The sequence below is a fragment of the Oncorhynchus clarkii genome, chromosome 10, assembly GCF_045791955.1.
Source record: "Oncorhynchus clarkii lewisi isolate Uvic-CL-2024 chromosome 10, UVic_Ocla_1.0, whole genome shotgun sequence".
In the NCBI taxonomy this organism is placed as follows: domain Eukaryota; kingdom Metazoa; phylum Chordata; class Actinopteri; order Salmoniformes; family Salmonidae; genus Oncorhynchus; species Oncorhynchus clarkii.
This window is the reverse complement of record NC_092156.1, coordinates 55,049,056-55,064,933: the sequence shown is the minus strand read 5'-3', so window position 1 is coordinate 55,064,933 and position 15,878 is coordinate 55,049,056. Positions and strand designations below refer to the sequence as shown.

The 15,878-nt window shown below is 44.1% G+C and overlaps 1 protein-coding gene across 1 annotated transcript in view; it reads left to right on the top strand.

Annotated features, from left to right (window-relative positions):
- The window catches only part of LOC139418798 (catenin alpha-2-like), a 628,002-nt gene that overhangs the window by 570,857 nt on the left and 41,267 nt on the right, over nt 1-15,878 (top strand). The window contains exons 10-11 of the mRNA XM_071168509.1: nt 1,045-1,201; nt 2,954-3,154. Coding sequence (XP_071024610.1) covers nt 1,045-1,201; nt 2,954-3,154 — 358 coding nt within the window. The remainder of the gene's footprint in view (nt 1-1,044; nt 1,202-2,953; nt 3,155-15,878) is intronic.

The window sequence follows — 15,878 nt, the reverse complement described above, 5'->3', positions numbered from 1 at the left end:
TGAGTTGCAGCCATGAGACAAGATTGAAATCGGGGAGAAAAGGGGGGTAAAATGGTGGTTGTGTGAGGGAAATTGTGGTTGTCTCACCTTAAGATGATTGCACTGTGAGTTGCTCTGGATAAGGGCATCTGCTAAATTACTGAAATGTACAAAATAAAAAGATATTATCTTGATTGTTTAAGTCATACAGGCCTACAGTAGTAATAGCACCCTGCCTATTGCTTTACCATTCGTTGTTGAATAAATATGAATATATTAACTGTACATTATCCATCTGTTAGATCTGTTAGATCATTAGTTCTCATTCCTGGGAATAACAATGTTTCTTCTCCTATGAAGACATCCAGTTTTCCAAACGATCCTGCTGTTCAATCCGCTGGAAATGTACCCAGAGAACCCTCTCCCTTAAAGGGATAGTTCACCCAACACAAAATGACATACCCCAAACCAAAGTCTTACCAAAGTCTTACCTTACCATGACAATTTGGGTGAACTATCCCTTTAATGTTCTTAAGGAAACTGACTGCAGAAAGGGATCTAGACTGTGCTATAGCCTACTGCTATAGCCTACTGCTATAGCCTACTGTACCGCCGGTGCGGTCCATTTCACACCCTCTACTCTATCTAGCGGGTGTACCAATGCTCATGCAAGGCTTTGTACTTCTTTAATTAGTCTAATGTGTATAGCAAGGAAGTTCATCATTGAAGTACAGCCGTGGTCATGGCTTGTCATGCAGAGTTTCCTTAGAAGCCACTTCAGTCTTTTTGTCTAGGTCAGGGGTTTAAGTCAGAAGTCTTGGAAAGCCACCCGGTTATATTCCAGCCCCAGCAACAACACATGATTCTACTTAACATGGTCTTTGGTCTGGAAAGGAGAACGATTATATGATGATCTTCATTAGATGTGTTAGTGCTGGGCTAGAATAAAACCCTGCACGGCCTGTATTGTAAGCACTCCAGGACTGGATTTGGAGATCCCCTTGACTTAGGTGGTCCTACACACGCAAACACCTTTTCTCTCAACCTTCACTCTCTAACCCCCAGGTGATCAACGCAGCCCTCACCCTGGCTGCTCGGCCCCAGAGCAAGGTTGCCCAGGACAACATGGATGTGTTTAAGGACCAATGGGAGAAGCAGGTGCGCATCCTCACTGAGGCCGTCGATGATATCACTTCTGTGGATGACTTCCTGTCCGTGTCAGGTATGGAATCGGGAAAGATTAGAAAATATTTACAATGTTGTACACTGTTAAAATTAAGTGCTTTTTAACACTAATACCAGTTGCAACTGAGCTCCCACCAACAGGAGGAGGCTGGTGGGAGGAGCTATAGGAAGACGGGCAGATTGTAATGGCTGGAATGGAATAAATGGAATGGTATCAAACATATGGAAACCACATGTTTGACTGTTCCAATAATTCCAGTCCAGCCAAAACAATTAGCCGTCCTCCTATAGCTCCTCCCACCAGCCTCCACCGCCACCAACATATCGTCTCTCTCGGATTCTAACGGTTTATTGTATAACAGTTCTTGACACCTGGGGACGTATGTATCAAATGTCTCAGAGTAGGAGTGCTGATTAAGAATCAGTTTGACCTTTTTCGTTTAAAATGAAAAAGATTACATGGACAGGGGGGGGGGGGGCTGATCCTGGGTCAGCTCTGCTCCTCTGAGATGCTTGACACATACAGCCCGAGATAAAGTAGACTAGGTGTGTTTGTACAGTGTATAGGTAAGTAAGGTGTTTTTCCACAGAAAGACGCATTTACCCGACATTGTTTCTGCTTCCATTTAGAGAAAGGAGAAAGCTTTCTTGTAGATACCTATATGGCTTCTAATGATGATGACTGTGATCTATTTAATACAGATGACCATGATAATTAAGTGATTTAGTCATTAGGAAGTACAACGGTTGAACAGAATATTCTCTCCTTTTACGGGATTTAAAAGCTTTGTAGGCCATAATGGGTACGTGGCTATTGATGCAGTTCCAGGACAAAAACATGCTTTCTCGAGAGTGAGTGAGTGAGTGAGTGAGTGAGTGAGTGAGTGAGTGAGTGAGTGAGTGAGTGAGGGAGTGAATGGTGAGGGAGTGAGTGGTGAGGGAGTGAGTGGTGAGTGAGTGAGTGAGTGAGTGAGTGAGTGAGGGAGTGAATGAGTGAGGGAGTGAGTGGTGAGGGAGTGAGTGGTGAGGGAGTGAGTGGTGAGGGAGTGAGTGGTGAGTGAGTGAGTGAGTGAGTGAGTGAGTGAGTGAGTGAGTGAGTGAGTGAGTGAGTGAGTGAGTGGTGAGGGAGTGAGTGGTGAGGGAGTGAGTGAGTTAGTTTGTTCCATTTGGGATGCATGCTTAGTCCTTTCATCTGAACAAAACCCTCGTGGCGGTGGGGTCACCCACTCGCTGTGTTACTCTGATGGAGCTTGTTAATAATACTACAGTAGTCTGGGTAACAGAGGCGACAAAGATAGGTTGGTTCAAAAAGATTTGCCTTCAAAAGAGGAGAACACATATACACACACACATGCGAGCATGCACACACACGTGTAAGCACATACACACATGGGCATACACGTTCACACACAGTACAGGTCACCGTTATGGGAGCGTTGTTTCCAAAACTGGGTCCACGGAACCCCAAGGCGTGCAGTTTTTGGTTTTTGCCCTAATAATCAACTAATAATCAAGCTTAGATTATTTGAATCAACTGTGTAACGTGCACCACTTGGGGTTCCGAGGAACGAGTTTGGGAAACTCTGTGGTAGAATCTTTTGAAAGACTCTGCAAACCTCTGGACTCTTGTCAATGAAAGGGTTAGAATGATTGTGCAATGCGCTTTCGGGATATCTGGGCTTTCTCTTTTTTTTATCAAACAGCAGTTGTCCCTCAAGTTACTAAGCTATGCCTTGACACATGTTTGTGCCTAACAAACACCATGCCTCCCTTTATCTCTACCCCACAGAAAACCACATTCTGGAGGACGTGAACAAGTGCGTGATCGCCCTGCAGGAGGGTGACGTGGACACCCTGGACCGCACGGCGGGCGCCATCAGGGGCCGGGCGGCCCGCGTCGTTCACATCATCAACGCGGAGATGGAGAACTACGAGCCAGGCGTCTACACCGAGCGCGTTCTGGAGTCTATCAAGCTACTGTCTGAGACCGGTGAGTTGGTCGTAAATGTACACACACACACACACACACACACACACACAAAACCAACCAGTCAGTGGTGGCTCCTCAGGGGAGGACCATCCTCCTCATTGAAAAAGTTATCATTTTTAGATAGAACTGTAGTAAATATATTCACATCCCCAAATAATTTATTAAAACACACTGTTTCACAATGAAGGTCTAAAGTAACCTCAACAGCACTCCGGAGGACAGCTACAGTAGCTTCCATCCTCTTCTTGGTACAGTGACTTCAATTCAAAACCTAGTAGGCTCTTGGTTCTCAATCCCTTCCATAGACACAGTAATTATGATGTCCTCCAACCTATCAGAACTCTTGCGGCATGAACTGACATGTTGTCTAGTACAGAAAGCATAAGCTACAGATACGGAGCTAGCACTGCAGTGTATAAAATGTGTTGAGTAGTTGACTCAAAGAGAGAGAAAGACAATAGTCAATAGACAAACAGTTTTCAACAAATTAATTTCTTCAAATATGAAGGAGAAGAGAGAGAGGAACAGAGAGAGAGAGAGTGAGATTTCGTCATTTTTTTTTCACTTTCAGTTTCACTTACTTAGCTAGCAAATGCAGCTAGCTAGTTTAGTCACTCAATACCCGACTCAAACAGAGGGATGCTATGTTAGCTAGCTGGCTATGACTATCCAACACAGCACTGGAACTCTTCCAAGTCTAGGTAAGCTTTTGGTTTTATGAATTTATTGCCACTGGGGCCCGCCCGCCAGGTATAATTGCTCACTGACTGTACACTGTAACATTACTGCATGATTGTAGCAGGTTTACTAACACATTAGTTCTATTAGCTATGTTGACTAAGACGTTACTTTAGATAATATGGGGACAATTATGTAGGCTGTGTGTTGCAGTTTGGCTTGGAAAGTTTTTTTTCGCCTGGTCACATACAGCTTATGTGTTGTTCATTGAAGTCCACAAACGAAGGGAAAAGGTGAGAGGAGGAGTCTGCATAGAGGTGAGAAGGAATACAACTTGGCTGTTATGAAAGTGAACTGTGTTTATGCGTGATCAGGGGTGTATTCATTCTGCCAATTCTGTTGAAAACCTTTTCTTAAATGGAAGCAAACAAAATGTGGATAAGAATACCAGAATTAGTCCAATAGAAACTCTCGTTTGCAATTGTTGGACTAATTATTACACCCTAGATAAGCTAGATGCCGGCAAGTGTGTGCAAGGCAGTATTGAACGTGTCACTGTCTGTCCATGTGTAGTTGCCTAAACCTAATGTTAGATTGAACTGGGTGAATGGAATATGAATGACAGTCATCCAACATACTGAAATAAAAATAACGCCATGCTCATGAAAAAAAAGAAGAGTAGGGCTGTCCCCGACTAAAAAAATATCTTGGTCAACGGAGAGTCGTCTGTTCTCTCTCGAACCAATCGATTGGTCGACATTTTTAAAGTGTATTTTTCCATATATAGACACACCCTATGTTTGAATAAACTCAACTATAGGTAGGCTACTGAGCTTGTCTGATGCTTTAAGCGCTGCAAAAAAAAAATGAAGACACAAATGACTGAAGAGGGAACCATAGATCAATATAGCCTAACCAGAAGAAAAATACATGTTTCCCGACCATCCTCCTCCTGCTGCCCGATGCTGATGGTCTTTGCAGATTCTGGATTTAAGCGGTTATAGGCTACACCAACGGTCTGCCTACCTGTAGTGGATTTTATTCAAACATACGGTGTGTCTATATATGGAAAAATACAGTTATCGTTCCATTTCTACTGATCTGAATGCCATTTACGAATGCCATTTATCTAAATGAAAATTAAACAAATCTAGAAGTAACATCTATTGTCATTGCCAATATGTAAAAATAGCCTACATGAAGCCAACAAATAAAAACATTGCAGCCTGCAGGTAGAAAATATCCTGAGCAACATAGATATATTTTAAGTCACATTGGCTATGCATGGCCTGTCTGCAAGGAACTTGAAACATTGTATCAACTATTAACTCAGTATGGGCCAAAGCTGGATGCTAGCAAACTTGCAACATTCTATAAAATATTCTGGGCCCTCAGAGTTTCCAGCACCAGTGAGCTCTGGAGAGACAGACACAGCTGTGGGCTATTTGCGTAAGTAATCAGGTAGGCCTTTTTTTATGACGTTTCCACCGGATCAGAGTGTGAAATTTCTTCCCCCCTTTGATGCTGAGTTGTTATCGAAAGGGAGAGAGCTGGGAATATTTTTCAAATCGGCTACGTTGAGGAAATATTGTCATTCTCGTTGGATGTAAAAATAGACTTTGTGTACTTGTTGTTTGAGGCAAAGAGAAAATGACTTTGAGAAGCTCCACAGTGGTGGTGAGTTTAGACAATTGGAAATAGTATCAGATCCCCAAATGGGCGCATTTATAAGCCTACATTTGCGTGCAGGCCAGGTAGCCTAAGCCTACTTCTATGCGTAATCACGTGTGTGTCCTTACTCAAGATTGACAGGAGTGCGACAAACAAAATGCAATGAAATAAATCAAAACTTGTATAGGCCAGGTTGTGCGTTCTGCAAACAACGTGTCCACTCCTACAATGACAAGGGTAAGAGTGTAATAATGATATATTAAATGTATTAACAGAAATGATCGGAAAAAAACATTAGAAATGATGGTAATTAACGGTAAATGTACTACTGGTGATACTGGTGTGCCATCCCCGCGACCTCCGCAATGGATTAGTCCACTGAGACAGGCGTGAATCAGACAGGCGTCGCATGTGGCCTAAATGTTTTAAAATATAACAACAAATATATAACTAACTAAATCTCAGTCGACCAACAGCCTATCGACCAAACAATCGTCCAGTCGACTAAATGGGGTCAGCCCTTTTGAAGAGGAATGAAAAAGGTACTAGTAAATACCATGGAATCCTGGGATATGACTAAGCCAGCCAATCAAACTGTTTAATACAGTTTTTCATACACAGCAGGACTGATACTGGCCCACACTCAAAGCTATAAATGTTTTTTGTCTAGTTGATTGGATTTGATGCCGTGTAAAAAATGTGATATGTGATATATATATCCTATATATATATCCTATATTCTCTTTTCTTTATGTATTTTCCCTCATATATACATTCTGCTCTGTACAAAGCTGTCATCAAGGCAGAGTTGGCTACTTTGAAGAATCTTCAATATAAATATATTTTGATTTGTTTAACACTTTTTTTGGTTACTACAGTACATGATTCCAAATGTGTTATTTCATAGATTTGATGTCTTCACTACTATTCTTCAATGTAGAAAATAGTAAAAATAAAGAAAAACCCTTCAATGAGTAGGTGTGTCCAAACGTTTGACTGGTACTGTCCGTTCTGCTGAAATGTAGGGAGGGGAGGAAGCGTAGGAGAAAGGGAGAGGATGGAGAGAAGGGAGAGGAGGATGAAGAGAGGGGAGGGGTGGATGGGGAGAGGGAGAGGCGGGAGAGAAGAGAATGGGGAGAGGACGATGAAGAGAGGGGAGAGGAGGATGGAGAGATGGATAGAGAGAGGGGGATAGATACAGTTCACCAGGGATCAATAGAGGTGCTTTATGGTGCAGATCAGATGTGCATGGAGGGTTTTAACAAACACCACCGCCACTAAAACACAAGGAGGGGAGGAACAAGCAACAAAACAGCTCTCCATCAAAGAGAAATATAGTTAAGACGAATAAGAACCCGGTCAGAGTCGGTCCCAACCCCCCCTCGCCTTCTACATTTCAATTAGCAGCATCAATCGAGCATGCAACCGCAACCAAACCCCATGAAGGTTAATGTGCGACACGTCTCCTCCTTTGACTGAGCGGGCGTTAGCTAGCTAACGGGTTTGAACAGTTCAAAACTCGACATTACCATGTTTTTTTCTCCTTGCTCTTTTTTTTCTCTTCCTTAAAAAAAGGAGCGAGGCAGGCAGTTTATATTCATTTCACTGAGGGCAGGAGGGGGACAGGGGAAGAGTGGCTCCGACACAAGTGTGGTTTGACTCTCATTAGCCTTTAATAACCTCTGATAAGGGGAGAACACATCCTTATGAATTCATATCATTATTCATCCACTGTCTTTTTTTAGGCAGCCCCCAAAGTGACTTTGTGGGGCATGGTGGTACAGTATAGTATCTCCCAGACAGGTACGAATCCCCGGAGATGTGACCATGTGCTCTTCACTGTACTGAACTTCACTGTACTACTTCACTTACTGTACTGTACCACTTAACTTACTGTACTGTACTATACTTACTGTACTGTACTACTTTACTTACTGTACTGTACTGCTTTACTTACTGTACTGTATTACCTTTCTTACTATGCTGTAGTACTTTACTACTTTACTTACTTACTTACTTACTTACTTACTTACTGTATTACATTACTTAGTGTACTGTACTACTTTACTTACTGTACTTACTGCACTGTACTACTTTACTTACTGTACTGTACTACTTTACTTGAATGCAATGTCTTGATTTACGCATCAATAACCATGATTCATATATTTTTGCAATGTGATGCTTATACACTGATACAAGGCTCTACTGTGCAGTACTGTGCAGTACTGTACTGTTCTGTGATGCAGTGTCAATGGATTCAACTTGAACGATTCATTTGAATCTTGTCAACACCATGAAGTTAACTGAGAATTTATTGAAATTATTAGAATAAACCCTAAATAAACCCTAATTGGAAATGATTGGCAGTTTTCTCTTAATTCACAAACTCAGTTTCCAGTAGAACTGAGTTGACATAGAACTGACACCAGCCAACCCTGATCTGTTGAATATGCCACCTATCAACAGTTCCATAGTCACATTCATAAAGTAGACCCAAGGGGCTGGTTTCCCATACACAGATTAAGCCTAGTCCTGGATTAAATAGTACTTTCAATCGTGACTCTCCATAGACCATGATTTCTATTCCAGGACTAGGCTTAAATCTTTGTCCAGGAAGCCAGGCCATAGATTCCTCTGTTCTGTGTGTGTAAACAACAGGGCGATCCTAGCCTAGCACAGCTGGCCCTGATGGCACCGTGTGTGACTTGTTTAACGCTTGTTTATGACTTATCGCCTCTGCGGCGAGGGGCACTCGAGTAACGCTGATTGTCTCTTTCATTATCCCGGCAGAGGGGAAATAACCAGAGTAACAATGGATTTCCCACCCTGGTGAATGACTTGTAATGAGAAAGATGGAGGAGAGGAACGATGGAGGGATGGGGCTGCCAGGGTGAGGAAGGATCAATGGGGTCAGGTTTGATACATCTCTAAGGGTGGACTAGCCCTGTGCTACCACGCGGATCTCATGAGCTTGCATAAATAGTGAAACATATTCATGTAACCTCGCAAGATCAGTGTGGTAGTACGAGGCCAGGGTTGGACCACAGATAATACCTTCCGCCTACATCTATTTTTTGACTCTTATTTGTAGCCTTTTCTTCATCTTTTTACTTTCAAGGCTAAGAATAAATCAATGTTGACCCGCTACCCTTAAAAGTGCATAAGTGTAAAGCATGCTAATTGGACAGTTGCTACTCTGCAGTGTGTCAGGATTTAATCAATACGGGCTTAGCATGGTTGAATCAAACTATTTTTGTTCATATATTGATTTTAAAGGATCTCACTCCCTGTCTAAAAACATACAAGGAAATAGAACCCGCCACATATGGAGTCGTCAAGCATCAGGCCACTAACCGAAAGTTGCAAGATCCCCCCCAGCCGGCAAGGCGAAGAAACATGCCGCTCTGCCCTTGAGCAAGGCAGTTAACCCCCAACAACAACTGCTCTCTGGGAGGCTGATTAAGGCAGCCCCCCCCCCCCCCCCCGCACCTCTCTGATTCAGAGGGGTTGGGTTAAATGCTGAAGACATATTTCGGTTGAATGCATTCAGTTGTGCAACTGACTAGGTATCCCCTTTCCCCTGTTCCACTGCAACACCAAGAATGCATCCCAAATAGTACCATACTCCTATGAAGTGCATTACTTTTGACAAAAGTAGTTTGTTATGAAGTGAATAGGGACGTAAAGCCATTTGGGACGCAAGCCTGCTGTCATTGGAAGGCCCTGTCCACCTGACTGTACACGTCCACTGCAGTGTGTGACTTCAACATGGAGGGAACACACAAACACGGCAACAGACTAATCTCCCCTTTAGGTGCCACTGTGGCATGTTTTGGCCTGGGGCCTGCTCTGTCAGAGGCTAAATTGGTGCCTCCTGAAAGCTGGCGGAGAGATAGTGAGACGTGGAGGTGGAGGGGGGGGGGAGCAAAACAGATGACAATTGGATGAGAGGAGAGAGAGAGAGCAGAGGGTGGAGTCAGTGGTGGAGGTGTGAACAGGTGGCGTCCTGGACTGCTATTGCCTGTGTAAACTGCAGCCAGGACTCTGGGGTGTACTGTAGGACTGCCATTTAGTTAGAGTGTCCATCAGAGAGGCATGCGCAAGCGTGTGTGTGTGTTTATGTGTGTGTGTGTGTGTGTGTGTGTGTGTGTGTGTGTGTGTGTGTGTGTGTGTGTGCATGTTTATTCGTATTCGTGCAAGCCTATTAATGTGTGCTCACCACTCAACGCCAGACTCTGTAACTCACCCCCGGCCCCTCTCTTCCTTAACAATGACCCCAGTCAGATGTATTGCTCGGGGTAGGTAGTACAGACAGTTGGGCTGGGCACACAGTCCATTCCAGATAAATCCTCGTCCTCGACTAAAATCCACTTTTTTATGGTGAATCTCCAAAGAACAATTTCCAGGACTAGGTTTAATATTTGTCCAGGAATCCAGGCCATAGATTCCTCTGTTCTGTGTGTGTAAACAACAGGGCGATCCTAGCCTAGCACAGCTGGCCCTGATGGCACCATGTGTGACTTCTTTAACGCTTGTTTATGACTTATCGCCTCTGCGGCGAGGGGCACTCGAGTAACGCTGATTGTCTCTTTCATTATCCCGGCAGAGGGGAAATAACCAGAGCAACAATGGATTTCCCACCCTTGTGAATGACTTGTAATGAGAAAGTGGAGGAGAGGAACGATGGAGGGATGGGGCTGCTAGGGTGAGGAAGGATGAATGGGGTCAGGTTTGATACATCTCTAGGGGTGGACTAGCCCTGTGCTACCACACGGATCTCATGAGCTTGCATAAATAGTGAAACATGTTTATACAGTCGTGACCAAAAGTTTTTAGAATGACACAAATATAAATTTTCACAAAGTCTGCTGCCTCAGTTTGTATAATGGCAATTTGCATATACTCCAGAAAGTTATGAAGAGTGATCAGATGAATTGCAATTAATTGCAAAGTCCCTCTTTGCCATGCAAATGAACTGAATCCCAAAACAACATTTCCACTGCATTTCAGCCCTGCCACAAAAGGACCAGCTGACATCATGTCAGTGATTCTCTCGTTAACACAGGTGTGAGTGTTGATGAGGACAAGGCTGGAGATCACTCTGTCATGCTGATTGAGTTCGAATAACAGACTGGAAGCTTCAAAAGGAGGGTGGTGCTTGGAATCATTGTTCTTCCTCTGTCAATCATGGTTAACTGCAAGGAAACACGTGCCGTCATCATTGCTTTGCACAAAAAGGGCTTCATAGGCAAGGATATTGCTGCCAGTAAGATTACACCTAAATCGGATCATCAAGAACTTCAAGGAGAGCGGTTCAATTGTTGTGAAGAAGGCTTCAGGGCTCCCAAGAAAGTCCAGCAAGCGCCAGGACCGTCTCCTAAAGTTGATTCAGCTGTGGGATCGGGGCACCACCAGTACAGAGCTTGCTCAGGAATGGCAGCAGCCAGGTGTGAGTGCATCTGCACGCACAGTGAGGCGAAGACTTTTGGAGGATGGCCTGGTGTCAAGAAGGGCAGCAAAGAAGCCACTTCTCTCCAGGAAAAACATCAGGGACAGACTGATATTCTGCAAATGGTACAGGTATTGGACCGCTGAGGACCGGGGTAAAGTCATTTTCTCTGATGAATCCCCTTTCCGATTGTTTGGGGCATCTGGAAAAAAGCTTGTCCGGAGAAGACAAGGTGAGCGCCACCATCAGTCCTGTGTCATGCCAACAGTAAAGCATCCTGCGACCGTTCATGTGTGGGGTTGCTTCTCAGCCAATGGAGTGGACTCACTCACAATTTTGCCTAAGAACACAGCCATGAATAAAGAATGGTACCAACACTTCCTCCGAGAGCAACTTCACCCAACCATCCAGGAACAGTTTGGTGACGAACAATGCCCTTTCCAGCATGATGGAGCACCTTGCCATAAGGCAAAAGTGATGTTTTGGGTCCATGGCCAGGAAACTCCCCAGACATTACTTCCATTGAGAACTTGTGGTCAATCCTCAAGAGGCGGTTGGACAAACAAAAACCCACAAATTCTGACAAACTCTAAGCATTGATTAATGCAAGAATGGGCTGCCATCAGTCAGGATGTGGCCCAGAAGTTAATTGACAGTATGCCAGGGCGGATTGCAGAGGTTTTGAAAAAGAAGGGTCAACACTGCAAATATTGACTCTTTGCATCAACTTCATGTAATTGTCAATAAAGGCCTTTGACACGTATGAAATGCTTATCATTATACTTCAGTATTCCATAGTAACATCTGACAGAAATATCTAAAGAAACTGAAGAAGCAAACTTTGTGGAAATTAATATTTGTGTCATTCTCAAAACTTTTGGCCACGACTGTATAACCTCGCAAGATCAGTGTGGTAGTACGAGGCCAGGGTTGGACCTACATCTATTCTCCCAGCTACATCTAAAGTGGACTAATCTCTACTGAAGGTGGCACTGTGGCCTGTTTTGGCCTGGTGCCTGGGGCCTGCTCTGTCAGAGGCTAAATTGGTGCCTCCTGAAAGCTGGCGGAGAGATAGTGAGACGTGGAGGTGGAGGGGGGAAAATAACAACTGATGAAAAATGGAGGAGAGAGAGAGAGGAGAGGGTAGAGTCAGTGGCAGAGGACTGAACAGGTGGCGTCCTGGACTGCTGTTGCACTTTATGTAAACTAAAGCCAGGTGTGTGTGTGTGTGTGTGTCTGTGTGTGTGTGCCTGTGTGTGTGTGTTCGTGTGGTGTGTGTGTATGTGTGGTGTGTGTGTTTGTTGTAAGGACTACCAGCTAGTTAGAGTGTGTCCATCAGCTTCTGACCTGCCTGGATGAGATCCTCCAGGGAGGAAGCCAAGTCTAGATGTGTCTGCGTGAGTCTGCATATTCATGCTTGCCTGTGTGCCTTCTTGCGTATGTGTTTGTCTGTGACTTTGTGCCTATGCATCTCTGTGCGCTATTAACTCAACGCTAGAAGCTGTCACTCACCTCCCCAGTGACAGGCGTCAAATGGTCAAGCTGTCTAACTCGCTCTGCTTATCACAATTCTCTCACCTTTGACCCATGTCACTTAATGGCCCTTTGTCTTCCTCAACAGTGAACCCAGTTATATTTATAGTTTGGTGTAGTACAGGCAGTCGGGCTGGGCACACACACACACACACACACACACACACACACAGACACACACACACACACACACACACACACACACACACACACACACACAAGCAGACTGCTCAACTCCGTTAAGCTGAGCCATAGATTCCTGACAGACATTCTACTTCACACACACAGACCTAGGGATTGAGGCTTGTCCTTGAAGGAGGGGGGGGGGGCTAAATCAATAGCCTCATGGGAAAGGGGTTATCTCTCTCTCGCCCTCTCCTTGCTCCTTTCCATCTGCTCTCTCTCTCCCTCTCCCCACCTGCATTTAAACAATTTTTTTTTTTACTTGATCATTAAGATTTTGCCCAGAGAAGGTAGATATAAAGCTGATATATGGCCTAGTGTTTAAGAGTGTTGGGCCAATAACTGAAAGGTCGCTGGTTCGAATCCCTGAGCCAACTAGGTGAAAAGTCTGTCGATGTGTCGTTAACGAAGGCACTTAACCCTAATTGCTCTGGATCAAAGTATCTGCTAAATGACTAACATGTAATAAATTCCCTGGTATTCCAGAAATCTTGGTTGGATAATTCCAGATTTCCTGCTATTTCCGTGCAAATTCTAGGAATCCTCCAACTGCGATTTCAGGGAATTTATGGAAATTTGATTTTCTCAATGTATGTCTAGAATATGGGAGAGTAATTACACACACTAAAAGTCAAAAATAATGTAATGAATGGCAGATAGGCCTATGTCAGCTCTAACACAGGTTACATTCACTGTTTTTCCCAACCAAAAGCAACGGATGGAATGATACTGTGGAGAGGACTGGAGAGTGTGATAGATAAGTCAAGAATCCTGTCAGCTGTGAGTGCCAATTCGCAGTACACAAGCTCCAAAATGGCCACCAAGTTGCATCACCCTGCCCAGGTGTTTCCCACACTACACAGACAGTGGCTTGAAATGAGTCACTCTTTCTCTCTCAGTTTCATCAGTTGTTATGATGATGGAAAGGGGGGGTTTAGTATAAATGAGACACAGATGGCTAGCCAGAGGAGAGCAGAGGAGAGGTGGGGAGGGGAGGGGAGAGGAGAGAGCGGGTTAGAGAGGGAGGGAAAGAGAAGAGGAGAGGGGAGGGGGAGAAAGAAAGAGAGAAAGGTGGGAAGAAGCTTCTTCAGCAGCAGTGGGTGGGTGGTATAGACAAAAAAGCTGACTAGTGTATTGGAGTAGGAATCAGCAGTATAGGATGTACAGCGAGGTGAGACAGTTTAGCTGAGGTTGGGGCAAACTAGATCGCCCAGAGAGACACTCGTAGGCAGAAGTCTCAGCAGCAGCTAAATCAAAAAGAAGTGTGTGTGTGTGCGTGTGTGTGTACTTGCGGGGGGGGGGGGGCTAGAGATACTTCCGGTCAGACTTGGCAATGCGCTCCCTCCCTCACTCCGTTTCCTCCCTCACTCCGATTCCTCCCTCACTCCGATTCCTCCCTCACTCCGTTTCCTCCCTCACTCCGTTTCCTCCCTCACTGCGTTCCCTCCCTCCCTTCCATAAGGCGAAAACACAAATCACAGTGACGGCTCCGGTTTGAAGGTTAATGGCACTCTGCGATTTACGGCCTTTTTGGTTTGTTTGTGCGGAAGTCGGAAGTGGTTTTTTTTGTTTTCCTACGAGGAGTCTATTATGTCACGACGCGATCTTAGGCCTTGAGGATGTCTTTGTTGGCTGCGTGTTGCGTTCTGCCACTCTGGTTCCACTAAGCACTTTGCCGAATATTTAAGCATTCACTTCATTCATTGTACTTTCATGACTTCTCTCTTGATTTATAGTTGGGCTTGGGAAGGGGGGAGGAAAACAAATCCATTCCAACGCGGTCACGTTTAATTCCCTTTATCATTTCTCAACCGGAATGAGTGAAATTGCTCCTTTACCATCAGCAACTTTCCTCATTAAGCGTCTCGGAGAACATTTAGCTATTTCTATTTAAAAACCCTAGCCCTGCACAAATTTTCCCAATAGCCTATTTTACGCTAATCCAGTAAGTGGATTAAACTGAATTAAAAAAAGATTAATTTTAGAGAGAAAAAAAAGAAAAACTGTTTTTGTAGCACCTTTTATGTTTGGTGTATAATAACCAGCCCCAGTGTTTTTAATACGTTTATGTGTATTTTTGTCTGATTTACCTTTCTGACTTAAGCTTCTAATTGATTTTCGTCACTTCACGGTGAACAGAGAAGAGAGAGAGAGAGAGAGAGAGAGAGAGAGAGAGAGGGCTCTGAGTAGAATGACAATAATATCACACAGCGTGTTTGTCGGGGGTTTCAGGGGCATATCCACTAGCACATAAAATCTTTGTTGTTGTTGTCGTTTTTCCCCCTCCTTCCCCTCATTCTCATTAGACGTGCTTCTTCTTCACCAGTGATCCAGAGCCCAAATTCAACCTCCTCTCCAAATTCATCCCTCTTATTGTGTTTGTTTCATCATGCCTCTCTGAATATTTTATATGTATTTCTACAGCCGCTCGGAGAATATTATGTCATGTTTTTCTCTTTTCTTTATGCATCAGAAGGTTTTTGCGAGTGCCTCTCGTCTTGTTGTACTGACCCCCTTTTCTCCTCTGAAATGAGACGACGGCTCAGTGTAGACAGATAATGAGTACAAGCTGTAGACCGAGGCGCTTGCTGCTGAATCTGAAATTGTGAAGGCGGCACGACATAAGTCGAGTGAGTCTATCTACGCGGATTGGATACTGTGTGTGTGTGTGTCTGCGCGCGCGTGTGTGTGTGTGCGTGTGCATGTGTCCCTAGTGTCCACTTGACAGTGAAAAGGAAACTGGCCGGCTCTATTCAGACTGGGTCAAACAAGGTCGTGTCAATCCACCTAAATATTGTTTTGTTCTCTCAGTTTGTTCTCTGTCAGGTGGTTTAAGCGTAACCCATTGATTCAGCTGTTATTGCTCAAGCAGAACCACAGCATTAAAACAATTATTAAAGGCCCAGTGCAGTCGAAAAACATGCCTTACCTGTGTTTTATATGTTTTCACACTATGAGGTTGCAAAAACACTGTGAAATTGTGAAAATTATGATAACGCTCTTTTAGTTTAAGAGCTATTTGAAAAGCCTGTTCCAAACCTTTATGCCAATAACAGCTAGTTTTCTGTTTTCCTCTCCCCACTCAGATCATTTCCAGACAGTCCTAGCAAAATTATTGCTTGTGAAACTGCTCTTGGCCAAGAAGCTATTGCAGTTTATTTTTGACCATTTTAATTCAAAACATCACAGTAAGGTACTGAATTGTTA